This window comes from Piliocolobus tephrosceles, chromosome 16 (genome assembly GCF_002776525.5).
Source record: "Piliocolobus tephrosceles isolate RC106 chromosome 16, ASM277652v3, whole genome shotgun sequence".
Lineage (NCBI taxonomy): Eukaryota > Metazoa > Chordata > Mammalia > Primates > Cercopithecidae > Piliocolobus > Piliocolobus tephrosceles.
The window spans coordinates 51195495-51215538 of NC_045449.1; the positions used below are offsets into that span (position 1 = coordinate 51195495).

The window sequence follows — 20044 nt, forward strand, 5'->3', positions numbered from 1 at the left end:
AAGAACAAACCAATGTTGTCAGGGTTACACCTTCATTTCCTCTGTTCTTCTTTGTTTAAAATCTTATCAGAGCTGCCAGGCACAGTGCCTCACGCCTGTAATCTCAGATACTCAGGAGGTTGAGGTGGAAGGATTGCTCAAGGCCAGGAGTTCAGGACTAGCTTGGGCAAAATAGTGAGATTCCATCTAAAAAAAAAAAATCCTTTAAGTTATCAGTAATTAAAAAAAAAATTGACTGGGCATGGTGGCACATACTTGTAGTTCCAACTCTTTGGGCAGCTGAGGTGGGAGGATAACTTGAGTCTAGGGGTTGCAGGCTGCAGTGAGCTGTGATGGCACCACTGCACTCCAGCCCGGGTGGCAGAGCAAGAACCCATCTCTCTTTAGAAAAAGTTATCAGTAGCTCAAATTTCATTAGCTACTTTATGAAGGTGTGTTGATTCTGCCACGAAAGATTTTCTCTGAGAGTCCTATCTCTCTGGCAGCTGGGGAATAAGTCACCTTTTATTGATCTTAAGAGTATGGAAGGCTGAGCATGGTGGCTCACGCCTGTAATCCCAGCACTTGGGAGGCTGAGGCAGGTGGATCACTTGAGGTCAGAGTTGGAAAAGAATGTGATATTTGTGGCATTGCTATGGTTTAATGTACTTTGTATTTTTCTTTTTTTGGTTTCTTTATAGCTCCATATACTATTATCACATTCCCTTTTCTATTTGCTGTGATGTTTGGAGACTTCGGTCATGGCATTTTAATGACCCTTTTTGCTGTGTGGATGGTACTGAGGGAGAGCCGGATCCTTTCCCAGAAGAATGAGAATGAGGTAATGTTTATGTTACATCTGCATTGAACTGAAATTTTATAATTTCCCAAGCATTCATTATGAAAATCATGATGTGGAAGTCTTTTATCCATGAATTTATCAAAAGGAAGTAGAGAAGTTATGTTCATTTTCACACCAAAGAGGACATGTGCTAGCTGGAAGTGATAGTGTGTGCCTGTAGTCCCAGCTACTTGGAGGCTTGAGCCTAGGAATTCGAGACCACCCTAGGCAACATAGTGAGACCTTATCTCTAAAAAAATAAAAAGTATTTAGGTTGGGGCAAAAGTTATTGCGGTTTTGGCCGCCAAAAGAAATGGCCAAAACCGCAATAACTTTTGTACCAACCTAATAAAAACATAGAGGCCACATCCTGTGAAAGTGACTGTCTCATTCGCATTGTATTTTGGTTTTTACTTCAAGCTCTCTGAATCAGAATGGGGTAAAATAGCACCGGAGAAAGGGGCAGGTATATTCTGAATAACATTGTCACAATGTGAGCTGCAGTGAGTACATTCTCATTACTTCTTTCTTCTGGTTCCCAGATGTTTAGCACTGTGTTCAGTGGTCGATACATTATTTTATTGATGGGTGTGTTCTCCATGTACACTGGCCTCATCTACAATGATTGCTTTTCCAAGTCTCTTAATATCTTTGGGTCATCCTGGAGTGTACGGCCGATGTTTACTTATAATTGGACGTAAGTTGCAGAAGAAGCTAAAATTCAAAGCTTATTCATTTCATGTTCAGCCCTGATTTTTAAGACAAGTGGTAAACTGACACTTCTTTAGGAAGTAGTGACAGTGTCTCCTCATTCATGCTCCACACTGTGAGGTGCTTTGTGATTTGTTCAGCAAGTATCCAGGAACTAAGACTGGAAATGATTTTTTTTTGGAAACTAAAAGCAGATTCCCTAGTTCCCTACTTGATTGTGTGTTTGTGTGTTTAATTTTTCTTTTTGTCATTTTGGATCCTTCAATCTCAGCTGCTAGTCTCTCCTCTTTATTTTTTCCCCTCCCATTTTATTGAAAAGACAAGATAGCTACAGCAATTTATTTTGGGGCCAGTTTCTGTTGTTTCCCTCTCTTGTTCAAAAATAAATGTGACTTTTTCCCTGTCATGGTAGTGAAGAGACGCTTCGGGGGAACCCTGTTCTACAGCTGAACCCAGCCCTCCCTGGAGTGTTTGGTGGACCATACCCTTTTGGCATTGATCCAGTAAGAGGACTTCCTTCCTATATACTAACCTCAAATTTTTTAACAGTAACCTGGAAGCAAGAGAATTAGAGTGAAGATAAATAGTTGTGTGGGCTTTCGCTGGGCGTGGTGGCTCATGCGTGCAATCCCAGCACTTTGGGAGGCCAAGGAGGTTGGATCACCTGAGGTCAGGAGTTCGAGACCAGCCTGGCCAACATGGTGAAACCCTGTCTCTACTAAAAATACAAATATTAGCCGGACGTGGTGGCGCGTGCCTGTAGTCCCAGCTACCCGGGAGACTGAGGCAGGAGAATCTCCTGAACCTGGGAGGCGGAGGTTGCAGTGAGCAAGCTGCACTGCAGCCTGTGTGACAGAGCAAGACTCCGTCTCGAAACAAACAAACAAAAATAGTTATGTGGGTTTTCGTTGACATATTTTTGGGAAACCTTGCTGTATGTATTTGGAGGACTTCTAAGCCATAAGAGACCCAAGTGCCTTGAGGAGCCACATACTTTTCCCTGGCACTGCTTATTTCCAAGTTGGTTAATAATATTAACTCTGGGAAGATTGATTTTCAAGACTGCTTCCCATTTCTTAATTTATTTCTGCTTACTTAGTTTGGTTTTTTATTTTTAGTAGATATTTTAACAAAGCAGAAAGATATTTTTCCTGTGGATTTTAGACTTGCATTCTTATTTTTACAAACTTACACAAACTTATCCCAGAATTACTTTTTTTTTCAAATGCTTAGACAGTTAAGTATGATCAAATCTTTTTTATTGTGTGCTGTAAAAATGGAGTGGTGGCAAGAATGTAATACAGGGCATCTGGCTGCTGAGGAAAAGAGAAAAATAATACAGGCTGGGCAAGGTGGCTCATGCCTGTAATCCCAGCACTTTGGGACACAGAGTCGGGTGGATCACTTGAGGTCAGGAGTTCAAGACCAGCCTGGTCAACATGGTGAAACCCCATCTCTACTAAAAATACAGAAATTAGCTGGGCATGGTAGCATGCACCTGTAGTCCCAGCTACAGGAGGCTGAGGCAGGAGAATTGCTTGCACCCGGGAGGAGGAGGTTGCAGTGAGCCCAGATCATGCTACTCCACTCCAGCCTGGGGGATATAGCAAGACTGCATGTCAAAAAAATAGATGGAATGACAACACCACAGGGCTACAATCAGCGAAACATAGACTGTGGGAAAATATATAAGATAAACGACCCAATTTCTTCAAAAAATATTTTGTAAGGAATAAAAAAGGAAAGATGGAAGGAGAACCTATGATTTAGAGACTCAAGAGATATATCTACAATCATAATGTATAGGCCGGGCACAGTGGCTTATGCCTGTAATCCCAGCACTTTGGGAGGCTGAGGCAGGCAGATGACTTCAGGAATTCCAGACTAACCCAGGCAACATAGCGAAACCCCATCTCTACTAAAAGTATAAAAATTGGCCGGGTGTGTTGGTGCATGCCTGTAGGCCTAGCCACTCGGGAGGCTGAAGCAGGAGAATAACTTGAACCTGGGAGGCAGAGGTTGCAGGGAGCTGAGATCGCACCACTGCACTCTGGCCTGGGTAACAGAGTGAGACCCTGTCTCAAAAAAAAAAAAAAATGTATGGACCTTATCTAGACCTTGCTTTGAATAAATGAATTTAAAAAAAACAAAAAAGGTTTGGACACAATCAGAGAAATTTGAATGTTGACTATATATTTTATGATATTAAAGAATCATTGTTGACTGGGCATGGTGGCTCATGCCTGTAATCCCAGCACTTTGGGAGGCCGAGGCAGGTGGATCACGAGGTCAGGAGTTCAAGACCTGCCTGGCCAAGATGGTGAGACCCCCCGTCTCTACTAAAAATACAAAAAAAATTAGCCAGGCATGTTGGCGAGCACCTGTAATCCCAGCTACTCAGCAAGCTGAGGCAGAGAATTGCTTGAACCCAGGAGGCAGAGGTTGCAGTGAGCCAAGATCGTGCCACTGCACTCCAGCCTGGGCGACAGAGCAAGACTCCATCTCAAAGGAAAAAAAAAAAGAAATCATCGTTAGTGCATTTAGGTGTGATGACAATATTGTGGTCATGTTTTAAAAATAAGTCCCGGCCGGGTACAGTGGCTCACGCCTGTAATTCCAGCAATTTGGGAGACCAAGGCCGGCGGATCATGAGGTCAGGAGATCGAGACCTTCCTGGCTAACATGGTGAAAACCCCACCTCTCAGGGGGCCGAGATTTCGCCACTGCCCTCCAGCCTGGGTGACAGAGCAAGAGTTCATCTCAAAAAAAAAAAGCCTTACTGAACAGGCACAGTGACTCAAGCCTGTAATCCAAGCAATTTGGGAGGCCGAGGCAGGCCTCAGGCCAGACCTGAGATCAGGATTTTTGAGACCAGCCTGGCCAACATGGTGAAACTCCATCTGTACTAAAAATACAAAATTAACTGGGCGTGGTGGCCTGTGCCTGTAATCCCAGCTACCTGGGAGGCTGAGGCAGGAGAATTGCTTAAAATCGGGAGGTGGAAGTTGCAGTGAGCTGAGATCGTGAACACTGCACTCCATCCTGGGCAAAAAGAGCGAAATTCCATCTCAATAAATAAATAAATAGATAAGTATTTTCCTTTTAGACATCCACACTGAAATATTTTGGGTAAAATGACATGATATCTGGACTTGATTTTATAGTAATATGGAGATGAGTGAGTGGCAGTAATCTTGTTTCACGAGTCCATAAGGTGATATTAATTTTTGAAGCATTCTCCTCAGAAGCAAGGTTAAGGCCGGGCGTGGTGGCTCAAGCCTGTAATCCCAGCACTTTGGGAGGCCGAGACGGGCGGATCACGAGGTCAGGAGATCGAGACCATCCTGGCTAACATGGTGAAACCCCGTCTCTACTAAAAAATACAAAAAACTAGCCAGGCGAGGTGGCAGGTGCCTGTAGTCCCAGCTACTCAGGAGGCTGAGGCAGGAGAATGGCGTAAAGCCGGGAGGCGGAGCTTGCAGTGAGCTGAGATCCGGCCACTGCACTCCAGCCCAGGCGACAGAGCGAGACTCCGTCTCAAAAAAAAAAAAAAAGAAGGTTAAAAAAAATTTGTTGAAGCAGAGTGATAGGTGCATGGGGGTTTGTTATACCATCCTGTCTGCTTAAGTATCTGTTTAGAATTTTCCATAATAAATAATATTGACTAATAATTAAAAATTGTTGACTGGGCGCAGTGGCTCATGCCTGTAATCCCAGCACTTTGGGAGGCCTAGGCAGGTGGATCATGAGGTCAGGAGATCGAGACCGTCCTGGCTAACATGGTGAAACCCCATCTCTACTAAAAATACAAAAAAATAGCTGAGCGTGGTGGCGGGTGCCTGTAGTCCCAGCTACTCGGGAGGTTGAGGCAGCAGAATCACTTTAACCTGGGAGGCGGAGGTTGCAGTGAGCCGAGATTGCGCCACTGCACTCCAGCCTGGGCAACAGAGCGAGACTCTGTCTCAAAATAAATAAATAAATAAATAAATAAAAATTGTTTTTTAAACAGAAGAATATTTTTCCCTTTGAGAATTCTTTATAATACCTATTTGTTTTCTTGGGTTATGACAGATTTGGAACATTGCTACCAATAAACTGACCTTCTTGAACTCCTTTAAGATGAAGATGTCTGTTATCCTTGGTATCATCCATATGCTGTTTGGAGTCAGCCTGAGCCTGTTCAACCATATGTGAGTTGTTCCATTGCTGTCATAAGAATGTGCATAGTTTAGAGAATGCCTTTGCCTAAAGAAACCATGACATCTTTGGGGAGGGATTAATAACTCAGAACCTCATTCTACATTATAGAAGTGCTTTTCTAAAAATTTAATGGTGTGGCTAGGCATGGTGGATCATGCCTGTAATCCCAGTACTTTGGGAGGCCAAGGCGGGTGGATCACCTGAGGTCAGGAGTTCGAAACCAGTCTGACCAACATGGTGAAACCCCATCTCTACTAAAAATACAAAAATCAGCTGGGTGTGGTGGCACGCGCCTGTAATCCCAGCTACTCGGGAAGCTGAGGCAGGAGAATCGCTTGAACCTGGGAGGCAGAGGTTGCAGTGAACCAAGATGGTACCACTGCACTCCAGCCTGGGCGACAGAGCAAGATTCTGCCTCAAAAACAAAACAAAACAAAAAAAAAACTTCATGGCCTGGCCAGGTACAGTGGCTTACACTTGTAATACCAGCACTTTGGGAAGATGAGGCGGGCAGATCACTTGAGGTCAGGAGTTCAAGACCAGCTTGGCCAACAGAGTGAAACTCCGTCTCTACTAAAAACACAAAAAATTAGCCAGGTGTGGTGGCAGGCACCTGTAATCCCAGCTACTCTGGTGGCTGAGGCAGGAGAATTGCTTGAACCCAGGAGCCAGAGGTTGCAGTGAACCAAGATAACACCACTGCATTCCAGCCTGGGTGACAGAGCGAGACTCCGTCTCAAAAAAAAAGAAATTTTTTTTCATGGTCTTAAATGAGGCTTAATATTAGTCCTTTAACAATTTGCTGTTCCAGTAAAGATCCTTGAAAAAAACTTGAGCAATTTTCATCAAAGTAAGTGAGCTCTCTTTTTTTCCTTGATGTGCAACTCATAAAATTATTAACTGTGAACTGGGCGTGGCTGCTCACACCTGTAATGCCAGCACTTTGGGAGCCCAAGGCAGGCGGATCGCTTGAGCCCAGGAGTTCAAGACAAGCCTGGGTAACACGACAAGAGACCCCATCTCTACAAAAAAAAAAAAAAAAAAAGTTATGAACTGTGGTCTCAAAATGTACTAGATTTTTCCATTCTCTTTCTCATGGAGAGAATGGTGGGGATGGTATTGGAGCCGTTCAAGGTTCAGAAGTTTGAGGCCAGGCATAATGGCTCACATCTGTCATCCTGCACTTTGGGAGGCCAAGGTGGGCAGATCACCTGAGGTCAGGAGTTTGAGACCAGTCTGGGCAACATGGCAAAACCCCATCTCTATAAAAAATGTAAAAATTAGCTGGGTGTGGTGGCACATGCCTGTAGTCCCAGCTACTCGGGAGGCTGAGGTAAGAGGATCACCTAAGCCTAGGGAGGATGAGACTGCGGTGAGCCAAGATTACACCACTGTACTCTGGGCTGGGAGGCAGAGTGAGACCCTATCTCAAAAAAGAAGAAAAAGCAACAGCAAAACAAAACCAAGGTTCAGAAGTTTGACTGTGATAGTTAATCCTGCATTGTCTCTGTTGCCCCCAGCTTCTGGTTGCTGCTGCTTAAAGTGATAAAGATGGAGTTGAGGGGGTATTAAATAGAAAAATCTAGTGAATACTCCATTCAGTGTAGGAGTGGCCCTAGGCTCATTTACCCTTAACATTTTTTTCTCTCTCCTTTTTAGCTATTTCAAGAAGCCCCTGAATATCTACTTTGGATTTATTCCTGAAATAATCTTCATGACCTCTTTGTTTGGCTATTTGGTTATCCTTATTTTTTACAAGTGGACGGCCTATGATGCTCATACATCTGAGAATGCACCAAGCCTTCTGATCCATTTCATAAACATGTTCCTCTTTTCCTACCCAGAGTCTGGTTATTCAATGTTGTATTCTGGACAGGTACGTCAACCCAGAGGCGGGCTGTCTGAGATGATTATCCTTGATCAGGAAGCCAGATGTTTCTCTGACCCTAAAAAATTTATAACTGCCTTTCTATGGGACAATTCTAGGGCTTTGCCACAAAATGTGCTAATTATTTTGAGAAACTGGATAGTGTTATTCATAGATTAGTAAGAAAGTACTGTTGGGGGAAATTTGTGCCAGATTTGGAAACTGCGTATGTGATCAGTAGACTTTTATATGATGTACCTTGTCCTTCTTCTTACTCTGCAGAAAGGAATTCAGTGTTTCCTGGTAGTGGTTGCACTACTCTGTGTACCTTGGATGCTGCTGTTTAAACCACTGGTCCTTCGCCGTCAGTATCTGAGGCGAAAGCATTTGGTAGGTGTATTTCTATTGCTAAAAGTTATTAGACTTTTCTTTTGTTCAAGATCAAGGCAATTCCCCTGTGGATATAATTAATTGTGCACAAATCTTTATATCTGTATACTCTTTTTTTTTTTTTTTTTTAATATGGAGTCTCGCTCTGTCGCCCAGGCTGGGGTGCATTGGTACGATCTCGACTCACTGTAACCTCCACCTCCCAGATTTGAGCAATTATCTTGCCTCAGCCTCCTGTGTAGCTGGGATTACACACCTGGCTAATTTTTGTATTTTTAGCAGAGACAGGGTTTCACCATATTAGCCAGGCTGGTTTCGAACTCCTGACCTCGTGATCCGCCCACCTCAGCCTCCCGAAGTGCTGGGATTACAGGTATGAGCCACTGTGCACAGCCACAAATCTGTATACTCTTAAAACGCATTTGTGGCCGGGTGCGGTGCCTCACGGCTGTGATCCCAGCACTTTTAGCACTTTGGGAGGCCGAGGTGGGTGGATCGCTTGAGGTCAGGAGCTTGAGACTAGCCTGGCCAACATGGTGAAACACTGTCTTTACTAAAAATACAAAAATTAGCCAGGCGTGCTGGTGGTGCGAGCCTGTATTCCCAGCTACTTGGGAGGCTGAGGTGGAAGGATCACTTGAACCTGGGAGGCGGACGTTGCAGTCAGCTGAGACTGTGCCACTGTACTCCAGCATGGGGACAGAGTGAGACTCTGTCTCAAAAACAAAAAAAACCAACCAAACAAAACGCATTTGTGTTATGTCCCAGCACGAGCACTGAGCCTGCCAGGTCAGAGAAACGTTTCTGCTGCTCAAGACATCTGGATTCAGCTTTGAGTAGCTGGGGTAGAGAAAAGTCACAAATTTTTACCTTTTCTGGTCATGCTTTGCTCACACTGCACTCAGGAAAATGTAGGCCTGTGCCTGTCTAGATGTAGCATCAGCCAAAGCCAAGCAAGGCTGCAAGAGCTGCAGACGGGTGAACTCACTCATGTGGTTTGCCTGAGCAACCACAGGACTGACATTGAGACATTTTCCTTTCAAATGAGACTGTCATACTTTCACTGACCAAAACATCCGGGAAAAAAGTTTGGTTTAAAGCACGTTGATTTTTTTTCTTTTTAAGAAGCAGCATACGTATATATGTTTACTTAATGTCTGTGTGTATATGAATTCTACACACACACACACACACACACACACACAGAGTTAAATTTGCTAGATGTTCAGTATCGTGCGTAATTTCTGGGTATCCAATAGCACTTTCTTTACACTGCCTGAGAAACCCCAAACGATCTTGTTGCATGACTCTTAAACGGCGGTTAGATGATGACTCCTGTTGGAGAGCAGCTGAGTTACAAGACCCTCCTTTTCCCTTTTCTGACCATCTTCATCCTTCCATGTACCTTCCATTCGTCTCCCCCTTCACTCCCTCCCTCTTTTGTTTTCTCTCCCCTTCCTCTTTTCTTCCATTCACTATCAGGAAGGGCAACCTGTGGAGGCCCCAGTCAGCCCAAACCCGAGCCAACAGGGAGTAGAGGCAGCAGCGGCTGCAACAGTGAGTGAATGAAAACCAACAAACCATCACATTTCGTTTAAAGAGGTGGCAAACAGTGCAGCAGAATTCTTTTTAATTAAATTGAGAGCATGGGACATGTGTGCTCTTGGGAAATATGTCCTTGTTACTCACTGAGATGATAACAGAAGTTCCACCTCTTAAGGATAGATTCTGGCATCATCTTTAGTATTGGTCTACTAAGTTTCTATTCAAATATGTAAGTACAGGCATGTCCATAGTAACAAAGTGGCTGTTGTACCCTCACTGAGTCCCATCATCTTAATCCAAGATGGCAGCTCTTGGACTCACCCACTTTCATGTCTATTTTGTGACCATGTATTGGATGATTTTTCAGCATGGAAGCAAGAATATCTCTGATTCTTGAATTGATTTCCCTGTACTTTAGAGTTCTACTTTAGAGTGATGCTTGGACATTTGATCTTTTTTAGTAGTAACTTAACTTGTTTTTTAAAAGTGAAAGTTTATACATGTTTAGTATTTTGTGAGAGACTGAGAAGACCTCACATGTCCTCAGCTGTTCCAGTGAGACCTCCACTCTCCGATGTGTTGTGTTTACTGTCATCTGGTGTCATAACCAAAGTGATCTGTCTTGATCCTTCCCTCTTCTGATACTAATTCAAGATTCAGTAACAGCATTTTGAATATTTGTCCTCAAAAACATCTTTTAACCAAAGTCTTACAATGCACAAATATATTAGCCCAATATATTCTAAGTTATGAATGAATCTATAAGATTGTAAAAGTCTCACCGGTAGTGATTACCCATTACTTCTATGTGCTAGAAGTATATACTTCTTTAAATAAAATGAAAGATTTAGATGGATAACCATTTCCTTCATTAAGTGTTTCTGATTATTTTAAACTTGGAAAACTTCTTATGGTCATCCTTCTGGAACTAGTCTAAAAGGGCTGACATTTTGAGTCAGAAAAAATTTTAATCTTGCTGCTTAAAATATATTTTCAAGTAGGGACTTCCCTGTGAGAAATTTTAAAAACCTTTAGAACACATACTACTATTGTCGATGTCCTTAACACATACTCTTCTTTCTGCTGGTCTTAGCATATATAAGATATGCTTTTGACATGATCTTAATGCTTTTAAGTCTGGCAACCTCTTCTGTGATAAATTCTAAGTTAAAAGTCCCCCGTCTGGAAACCAGCACATTCACAGGGTCTTCTTACCCCACTGGTTCTCTAGCCAAACGTCTGTTCCTGGAGAGCAGCCTGAAGGCATCAGGATGATCATTCTATAAGAAAGCCTCTGGATTTTTGACCCCAGAGGGCTGAGGATATGAACAGTGATCTGATTTTGTTCTGTTCTTTGTCCCCTTGGTTGTCTGTGAGTGATATATCACAGTTTAATTTTTCTTTCCTTTTTTCTGCTGACATGTGTCTTTCATCCCCCTTCCTGTAACTCTCATTCCTGTGTTCTGAAGAGATCCTTGTTAGTGTCTGGCTGGGAGATGTAACCTATCTGCCCCTCAGTTTATTTGCTAGTTGGAGAAAGCTTCTACTTTGGGAGCCTTGAACCTTGAAGCCTTCCTCCTGTATCCTATAACCCAGCCTAGGATATGCAGGAGTCCCCTCCTGTGCCCTTTGTTGCATTTTCAGTCCACCTTCTGAGAGTTGTCAAGTGGAATATGTGCATGATCTGGAGGTATCCAGGCTCTGGTGGCCCACAAGTCTGACTGCACTTCAGAGTCACCTGGTGGACTCTGAATTTGTTTCTTAGGGTGTTAAAACAAATAAGTGGAAGAAGAAATAAAAGTGGCCCATAATTTCATGGTCCTGACAATCTCCTACTGACATAAAAAAATAAAGGAATATGTGCACTTGCCTAGAGAATGCATATAGTGCTAAGAAGAAAACCACCTGCCCCCACTGTAGTCCTCCTCTTCAAGGGGCATTGTTAACAGGTAGGGGCCTTGCCTCTGACAGATATCTGCCTGTCTTCTGTTGATAGGTGTGTATGTGCTCTATGTAAGTAGAGAAAGACACATGAGGAATTGTGTTTTAAACTGTGGCGCTCTTCTGCCTCTCAATTTATTATGTTTTTTAAAAGTTAGTGTATCTTGAAGATTGTTTCATAGTGATAATCACTGTTTTTTTTTTTTTCTGAGATGAAGTCTCGCTCTGTCACTCAGGCTGGAGTGCAATGGCACAATCTCACCTCACTGCAACCTCCACCTCCTGGGTTCAAGCAGTTCTCCTGCCTCAGCCTCCTGAGTAGCTAGGATTACAGGCATGCACCACCATGCCTGGCTAATTTTTGTTTTTTGTTTTTTGGTTTTTTTGAGGTAGAGTCTTGCCCTGTCGCCCACGCTAAGAGTGTAGTGGCACAATCTTGGCTTACTACAACCTCTGCTTCCCTGGTTCAAGCAATTCTCCTGCCTCAACTTCCCAAGTAGCTGGGATTACAGGCACCTGCCACCTCGCCTGGCTAATTTTTGTATTTTTAGTAGAGACGGGTTTCACCATGTTGGCCAGGCTGGTCTTGAACTCCTGACCCTCGTGATCCACCTGCCTCAGCCTCCCAAAGTGCTGGGATTACAGGCGTGAGCCTCCACGCCTGGCCTAATTTTTGAATTTTTGAGACAGGGTTTCACCATGTTGACCAGGCTGGTCTCGATCTTCTGACCTTGTGATCTGCCCACCGTGGCCTCCCAAAGTGCTGGGATTACAGGTGTGAGCCACCGTGCCTGGCTGACTATCGTTCTTTTTTATGGTTGCGTAGCTTTCCGTAGGATATTCCACTGGATATGCCAAAGTCCTCTCTTTGATGGATGTGTTGGTTGCTCCCAATTCTTTGCTATCACAAACAGCAATGCAGGGAACATCCTTGTCCATGTGTCTTTTTTTTTTTTTTTTTTTTTTTGAGACACGGTCTTACTCTGTTGCCCAAGATGGAGTGCAGTGGCGCGATCTCAGCTCACTGCAACCACCACCTCCTGGGTTTCCGCGATGATTCTGCCTCAGCCTGCAGAGTAGCTGGGATTACAGACACCTACCTCCACGCCCAACTAATTTTTCTATTTTTAGTAGAGACGATGTTTTGCCGTGTTGGCCAGGCTGGTCATGAACTTTTGACCTTAGGTTATCTGCCTGACTCAGCCTCTCAAAATGCTGGGATTACAGGCATGAGCCACCACGCCCAGCCCCTTGTCCATATACCTTTCCAAAGTTTTGCAAGCCTAGATGTTCCAGCAGTGGGATTGCTGAATCTCAAAGGGTTCATGCATTTAAAATTTTGATAAACCCTTCACAATGATTATACAATTTGTACTTGGGAACATATTTTTTAAATACAGATTTATTGGGCCCCACCCCAGAACTACTAAATTTACAGTTTCTGGGAGTAGTATTTGAGAATTTCTATTTAAAATGCAGCTTTTGGGGTGATTCTAACACAGCTAGTTCTCTGACCAGCATGTTAAGGACCACTGCTAGAGTAGGAGGGAGGATTTGTGCAAACACTTAGGTCTGAGCTGGGCATTAAACTATGACAAGAGCCATGGCAAAAAATGCACACCAGGAGGTAGAGCTGAGGATGAGGAGCACAGGGCAGCTGCGCAGGCCGCCTGCACACTGCTCGTGCTGCTGCCTGAAGACCAGATTGCAGGAGAGCCGCCCTTGAGCTCTTGCCTTGTTTGGCTGTCTGGACAGAAACCATACGAAGTGAATCTGGGGCTGTTGTTTAAATTCCTTTTCATGCTGTGGCAGGTTAGCACTAATTGGGATCTGTGAGACTTAACTCATTTCTGCCTGGTTTTTGTTCCTAAAGAGTCTTTTTTGCTTTGGGTTTGGAAAAACTCAAGTTTTTTCAAATCAAGTTGACTTTACAATTGTACTTTTGGAGACCCTACCAAAGACTGTGCCTGTGAACTCAGAAGAAGCAAATGCCCTGTCAGTGTCTGCCCACGTGCCTGTGGAAGAATTATTTTAACATTCCAGAGCCCTCCGCTGAAGAAAAGGAGCCCCCTCCTCATCTTTGTAAGCTCAGCACTCTCTAGCCACAAGTGAATATACATTAAGCTTTTTTTTCCTTCTCTGACCTTGGAAGTTCTTTGTTCCTGGGCAGAGACATGGTACATTTCTGGAAGAGGTTGCTGGAATTCTTGGGCTCCTGTTAAAAGCTTATCAGACTAGGGTACAATCACCATGTCATTTGGCCCCCCTTCCTCTTAGAAAGTCTAATTGTTAGTGCCAGAAGAGCTTAGGCCCTTGCAGGCTTTACAGATAGAGCTGTACTTGTAATGAGAATCTGTTCCTATTAAGGTTTTCATTCAAGGAGGATTCTCAATTAGTGTTGACCCAGGTGAGGCTGGTGCCTCTTGGCACAGTAGACAGAACTGCATATTTCCTCTGAAGCAGGGTAAGGTGATAACTGTAGGTTGGTCTGGGGCTGGGGAAGGTGGTGGTTGGGGTGGAACAGTTGTTTGATTTTACTTAGCTGTTCAGTCAGTGGGTTTTGTTTTTGTTGTTAGACTATGTGCTTTTCTGAGGTTTGTGTTACTAACCATCGCCCTTCCCACCTCACAGAATGTCATGTTAAAGCCCAGGCAAATTCTACTCTTTCTGTTCATCTGTGTAGGGAACTCTCAACTTTGGTGGGATCAGGGTGGGCAACGGACCGACAGAGGAGGATGCTGAGATTATTCAGCATGACCAGCTCTCCACCCACTCAGAGGACGCAGACGAGGTAAGATCCCGTGGTGTGGGCTTCCTCTCCTTCCACCTCGGGTCAGCCCTAGTCTTGTGTACCGTAAGAGGCCTCACTCCAGTCTTCTCCTTGAAAAATAAAAATACTAATTAATACTCAGCCTGCCTTCTGGACCTCTTAGGGCACCACAGCTTTTTCCAGTGGACCCTGCCCTAAGCTCCAGCTGTTGCGCCCAGAGCCTGCAGCAGTTTTGTTCCTGTCTTGAATTCCAGATTTTGCCTGCAGTGCTCTGCACGCAGGTCTCCATTACTGACTGCTCTCTCGCCTGAGGCAGAGCAGGCCTCAGCATCCCAACTCTTACGACCTGAAACATAGGTCACTAAGCACAGCTTCTTCATCCATTGACCCTTCCAAGGATCATTCCATTTGCATTACTCACCAGCTATAATCACTGGTACTTTTGAAGTCCTATACCACTCATGTGTTCTTGCTGCAGATATTTTGTTTGAGCCTTTTTGGTGTCATTTGCCTACTTTTTACAGGGAGAGAGAGAATTAGTCAGGCCAAACTAGACTTTTCCTTAAGATGGCACCTCCAAGCCCACTCTCCTTGCCTGACCCCTCGTAGCACAAGGCCTCTGAACTGAACTATTAAATCTCATCTGCTCATTATATTCTTTTTAAATCAAATAAAATAGGAGTTGAGGACCCAAGTTGGACTTTTCAGTCTGTCTGACCACTTTCACTATATATGCTTTTTTAAAAAAGAAATCACAAGGCCTGGGGATGCCTTTTAAAAATACCTATCTTAATGCTCTAAATTCCTGCTGATTTCGCGTTGTGTGTATGCTGAGGAGGCCTGCCTCCAACGTGCTAGCCCATTTAACATGAACAATCCTCCCCAAGAAGCATTCAGTAGCCTTGTGCTCCTAAATTGTGACCTTGTGTGTGGCGTGGCTCCCCACTAAGTGTAAATTTGTGTTTTCAAGCCTACCGAGGACGAAGTGGTAAGATGAAAGTTGGCGTTGCCTTCGTGTTTATCTGGGCTTCTCTCTTCCCATCCTTGTGATCACTCTGCTGACCCTGCCACACCCTGGGGCCACACACATGACTCCTGTGCATCCTGCATTTCACTGGCCATTTCTAACCAGTTCGTGAACCTGTGTTCTAAAAAGCTCATCTCCATTAACTGCATCTCATTCAGTCACCTCTGTCTTTGTTTCATTCACTTTGCTGATCTAATGCCTCAGAGAATGGCTTTGAAAGGAGCTACAAGTAATGTCTGCACTGGCATTCTTGAAGTGACTCCTCTTGGGGGTTCAGTCCCATTGGCCTCTGCCTTCCTCTCCTGTGATGTGGTTGCTCTACTCCCAGCCACTGGGAGTAGCCGTTTCCTCCCTGCTCCTCCAAGTGCTTGTGAGCAAAGCTTACCCTTCCTCCCTGTCTGAGCCAGCCTCTTCCTGCTGCCCTCCTCAGCTTGATGATGCTTCAACTTAGAAGTGGTGGACCCTTCTCGGGGTCAGCTCTACCTCCATGTGACCCAGGTGAGAGGGAGACAGCCTTCAAAAGGAGGCTTTGCCTTCCAGATGCATCCCAAAGAAAATAATCCATCTGGGTGAAAGGAGTTAATATTATATCAGCCACACATAGAGAATAACAGAGAATAACAGAGACTGGAAAGCAAGTTGACTAACTGTTCAGGCCACATCTCGAGTAGAAGGCCCTCTGGCTCAGCAGTAATTTATTTAGCAACGTATACTCTTTAAATTGGGTTTTTAGAAGGCCTTGCTGCACTGTTTGCATCTTTCCCCAGCACTTCTCTCTAAAATGCCTAGACCCACAAACTGTACCCTTCCCTTCCTGACTCTCTGGTCCTCTCTAGGAGGGCAGTGGGATGGGAATGGGAAAGCCTTTGCTGTTCTATGTAAACACAGGCAGGACCTGGTCTTCCTGAAGCCTAGAGAGGCTCCTTTGCTGGCATCAAAGAGTGTCTGTGTTCCTGGACTGCTCATCTGTGCAGTCCCTGGCTGAGCTACCTGGCAGGGATAGGTGGGGTGTGCTCCATGTTAGTGAGGAACCCAACCCTTTCCCAGGCTCACTGCCTCCAACAACACTGCTTTTTAAACGTCTTCCTAGCCACGCACCCACATTGTCGGAATGGTCTGACCAGCTATTGTGCACCAGTGTTCTCGTTTGTAGACATATCCCGGGAGGCTGGACATCCAACAAGATAGACTCTAATTCAGCCCCCAATCCCTGGCCACCCAGCTCACTCAGGGATTCAGCTACCCTTGGCTACCCAAGTAGTCTAAATATTTTATCTTTATCAGGCACATACACAGTCTGGTTCTCTATAGCCAAATTTAGATACCCATGACATTTATCTAATGATTTCAAACAAAACAGGTTCCTAAAAAAAAGTTCAGCCTACTTCTGGAACTTCCCCATTTTGCTTGGCTGTGAAAATGTATTTGTCCCATGCAGGCCCTTGCTCCAGCCCAGTGGAAGCATTAGTACCTCTCCCTAGTGGGGACTCAGTCCAGCTGCACACCAGAGCCAGGCCAGTTGGTTGTCTGGGAAATCTTCAAAGGCCGTGACCACTCAGCCTTTGGGTCAGCGGCACCTCTCCCCACTGTCTCCTCACCAGGGGCATTCATCCCACACCTCCGTGCATTCTCTCACCTCCATGTGTCCAGCACTATGTATAGTGCTACAGAAACAGAGAAGAACATAGAGCTTGCCTTCAGAGACCTCCCAAAGTGGGGAGACAGTCTGGATGACAGGTGCTGTGATAGAAGTGTGCCCCAGATGCTATGGGAGCACAGAAAGAGGGCAGGTGACGAACACTGGGGTGAGGGTGGAAAAGGAGACCCTGAAAGGACTCCCTAAGGAAGTTATCTTACTCTGGTCAAGCAGGAGGCCCTGTAGAGGAGCAGTGCAGACCACCAGCATATGCAGCTTCACAGGCAAAAGACCTGCAGGCCCATCACATGTTGGGGACTAGCAAGTATTCAGCTTGGCTGGAGCAGAGGCAGGGGTGGGGAACTGGGGACAGGTGAGACTGGAGGTTGGCAGAAACCAGCCATAGTAGTTTTTGCCTCATTTGGACAACAAGGAGCCATCCAAGAGAGGGTGGTGAAGCTGGTGGTGACACAGCCATGGTGCATTGAGGAAATACCCTCAGTGACCATGTTGTAGGGTATATTGGGTTGGGGAGGGGCAAGGTGAGGAGGCATGGACTGCACATCGTTTGATGTCATTCAGGACAGAACAGAAAGCCTGAAGTGAAGTAAGGTGTTTGTAGGACGAGTTGGAAAGGAAGGAACCAATATGAGATATTAAAGAAGTGAAAGCTGTAGGTCCCAAGGCCAGGCACAGTGGCTCATGCCTGTAATCCCAGCACTTTGGGAGGCCGAGGCGGGAGGATCACGAGGTCAGGAGATCGAGACCATCCTGGTTAACATGGTGAAATCCCGTCTCTACTAAAAATACAAAAAATTAGCCGGGTGTGGTGGCGGGCGCCTATAGTACCAGCTACTTGGGAGGCTGAGGCAGGAGAATGGCATGAACCCAGGAGGCGGAGCTTGCAGTGAGCTGAGATCGCGCTACTGTACTCCAGCCTGGGTGACAGAGCGAGACTCCGTCTCGAAAAAAAAGAAAAGAAAAAAAGCTATAGGTCCCAGTGCCCTAATAAAGGTAAGGAGCAAGAGAAGATTCGAGATGGACTCCCAGGCTGTCTAGTCTGCTGGACATGGGAGATGGAATAGAAGTTGATCTCCATGGGGGCAGAGGAGAGCAGTTACTGTGTTGAGCATGGAGAGCCTGTGGTTCCCCAGGAGGAGGAGTACAGCTGGCTGGACACAAGCAAGGCAGAGATAGTGAGATCCATTTGGGAGTCACTTCTAGGGGTGACCCTTGAAGCCCTGAGTAGCAATCCCACCAGAAAGATGCAAGGGCTGAGGCTGAAACTCCAGAGAACATCGGCACTTAAGGAAGAACCTTGGCCAGGTGCAGTGGCTCACACCTGTAATTCCAGCACTTTGGGAGGCCGAGGTGGGCAGATTGAGCCCAGGAGTTTGAGACCAGCTGGCTAACATGGTGAAACCCATCTCTACTAAAAATACATAAATTAGCTGGGCGGTAGTGGCGTGCATCTGTAATCCCAGCTATTTGGGAGGCTGAGGGAAGAGAATCACTTGATTCTCCTGGGAGGCAGAGGTTGCGGTGAGCTGAGATCATGCCACTGCACTCCTGTCTCAAAAAAGGAAAAAAAAAAAAAAGAAGAACCTCGATGGAGACTAAAAAGAACTGTCCAGAGAAGTAGGAGGAAAACCAAGGGGAGGCAGGTATTTCAAGAAGGAGGAAGAGGCCATAGTGACAGATACTGCAAGAGCATGGACAAGGACACAGAACGTCTGTTAACTTTAACAACTGGGCCGGGTGTGGTAGCTCACACCTGTAGTCCCAGCACTTTGGGAGGCCAAGGTGGGTGGATCACTTGAGGTCGGGAGTTTGAGACCAGCCTGGCCAACATGGTGAAACCCCATCTCTACTAAAAGTACAAAAATCAGCCGGGTGTGGTGGTGTGCGCCTATAATCTTAGCTACTAAGGAGGCTGAGGCAGGAGAATTGCTTGAACCCGGGAGGCAGAGGTTGCAGTGAGCTGAGATCACGCCACTACACTCTAGCCTGGGCGAACAGTGAAACTCCATCTCAAAAAAAAAAAAAAGATGTAACAACTGGGAGGTCAGGGTGACCTTACTAAGTAGAGGCATTTTGTGGAGGAGTGAAAGTGGAAGCCAGGGTGCAGTAGGGTGACGACTGGCTGGGCAGAGAGGAAACTGAGACAGAGAATGTGGACAGGGACTCTGCAGCGATTCATGGTCGGTCATGGCTGATTGATACTGGGAGTGTGCTGAGTGGCAGACTCGTAAGTGCTAGGCTGGATTTCTCACCCAGTCCTTGCCTCTCCTGAGAATGCCTGCAGGAAGCTGGGAATGAAGGAGAGAAGGCAAGGGTAAGGCCTGGAAGCGAGGCTTCTCTCCTGTCCTGCACTTTTTTCAGTGGGAGAAACTTGAGGTGGAATGAAAACACTGAAGGGGTTGGCTGTAAGGGAGCCCAGTGGTCACTGCCCCCCTGGCCCACAGGAGTAGAGATCAGCACTCCTGGGAGCCATGGACATCTTCCTTTCGATGCAGGCCCTGTGGCGGCAACCAGCAGTGGTAGGAAAGAGCTCTTAACCACGGTGTTACGATTTAGAGAACTCAGGGAACTAGGATTACCCTAGTTTTCAGGGTAAGTAAGGACACTTGAAGAGCCTGTTCCAGAAGAAAAGCGCAGAAATAGACTAGGTGTCGACAGAGGTGAGGGAAAAGCAGACGTTTGCCCAGAGATGGCATGGTAGAGCCAGCCCCCTTCATGCTGGCTGCACCCCTGTGGCCTGGGCTGTTGTGGCTTTACCAGCTGAGCCACTTTCTCCCATCCCCATGTTCTCAGTGATTTCCCAAGGCATTTCTGGTGTCCTTTGGGAGTGGAATCATGTGGGTTTTGAAAGGAACTGCTGCGAAAAATAGACCCTGATCTGAGGGCAGGGGCCGATGGGAGGCCACTGAGCCCTCAGGAGTGTCTGAAAGCTCAGAAGATTCTGGTCTGGGCTCTGTGGGGGAAGCCCCGTAAGGGAGTGCCTCCTGGTCTTTGGTCAGCCTGACAGAGTGAGAGGCCCAGGGAAAGTACCTGGGGCTTCCATTTTCCAGCCCATTCCTTTATTCTGGAAATAATTCTTGGTGTTGAAAGGAAAACTGGGACAAAGGGAGCTTGAG

At 45.7% G+C, this 20044-nt stretch overlaps 1 protein-coding gene across 4 annotated transcripts in view; it reads left to right on the top strand.

Annotated features, from left to right (window-relative positions):
- The window catches only part of ATP6V0A1 (ATPase H+ transporting V0 subunit a1), a 64258-nt gene that overhangs the window by 34731 nt on the left and 9483 nt on the right, over positions 1–20044 (top strand). For all 4 annotated transcript variants that reach the window (XM_023204072.2, XM_023204074.2, XM_023204073.1 and 1 more), the window contains 7 exons: positions 681–820; positions 1363–1517; positions 1944–2034; positions 5603–5721; positions 7391–7607; positions 7881–7988; positions 14158–14265. In XM_023204072.2, coding sequence (XP_023059840.1) covers positions 681–820; positions 1363–1517; positions 1944–2034; positions 5603–5721; positions 7391–7607; positions 7881–7988; positions 14158–14265 — 938 coding nt within the window. The remainder of the gene's footprint in view (positions 1–680; positions 821–1362; positions 1518–1943; positions 2035–5602; positions 5722–7390; positions 7608–7880; positions 7989–14157; positions 14266–20044) is intronic.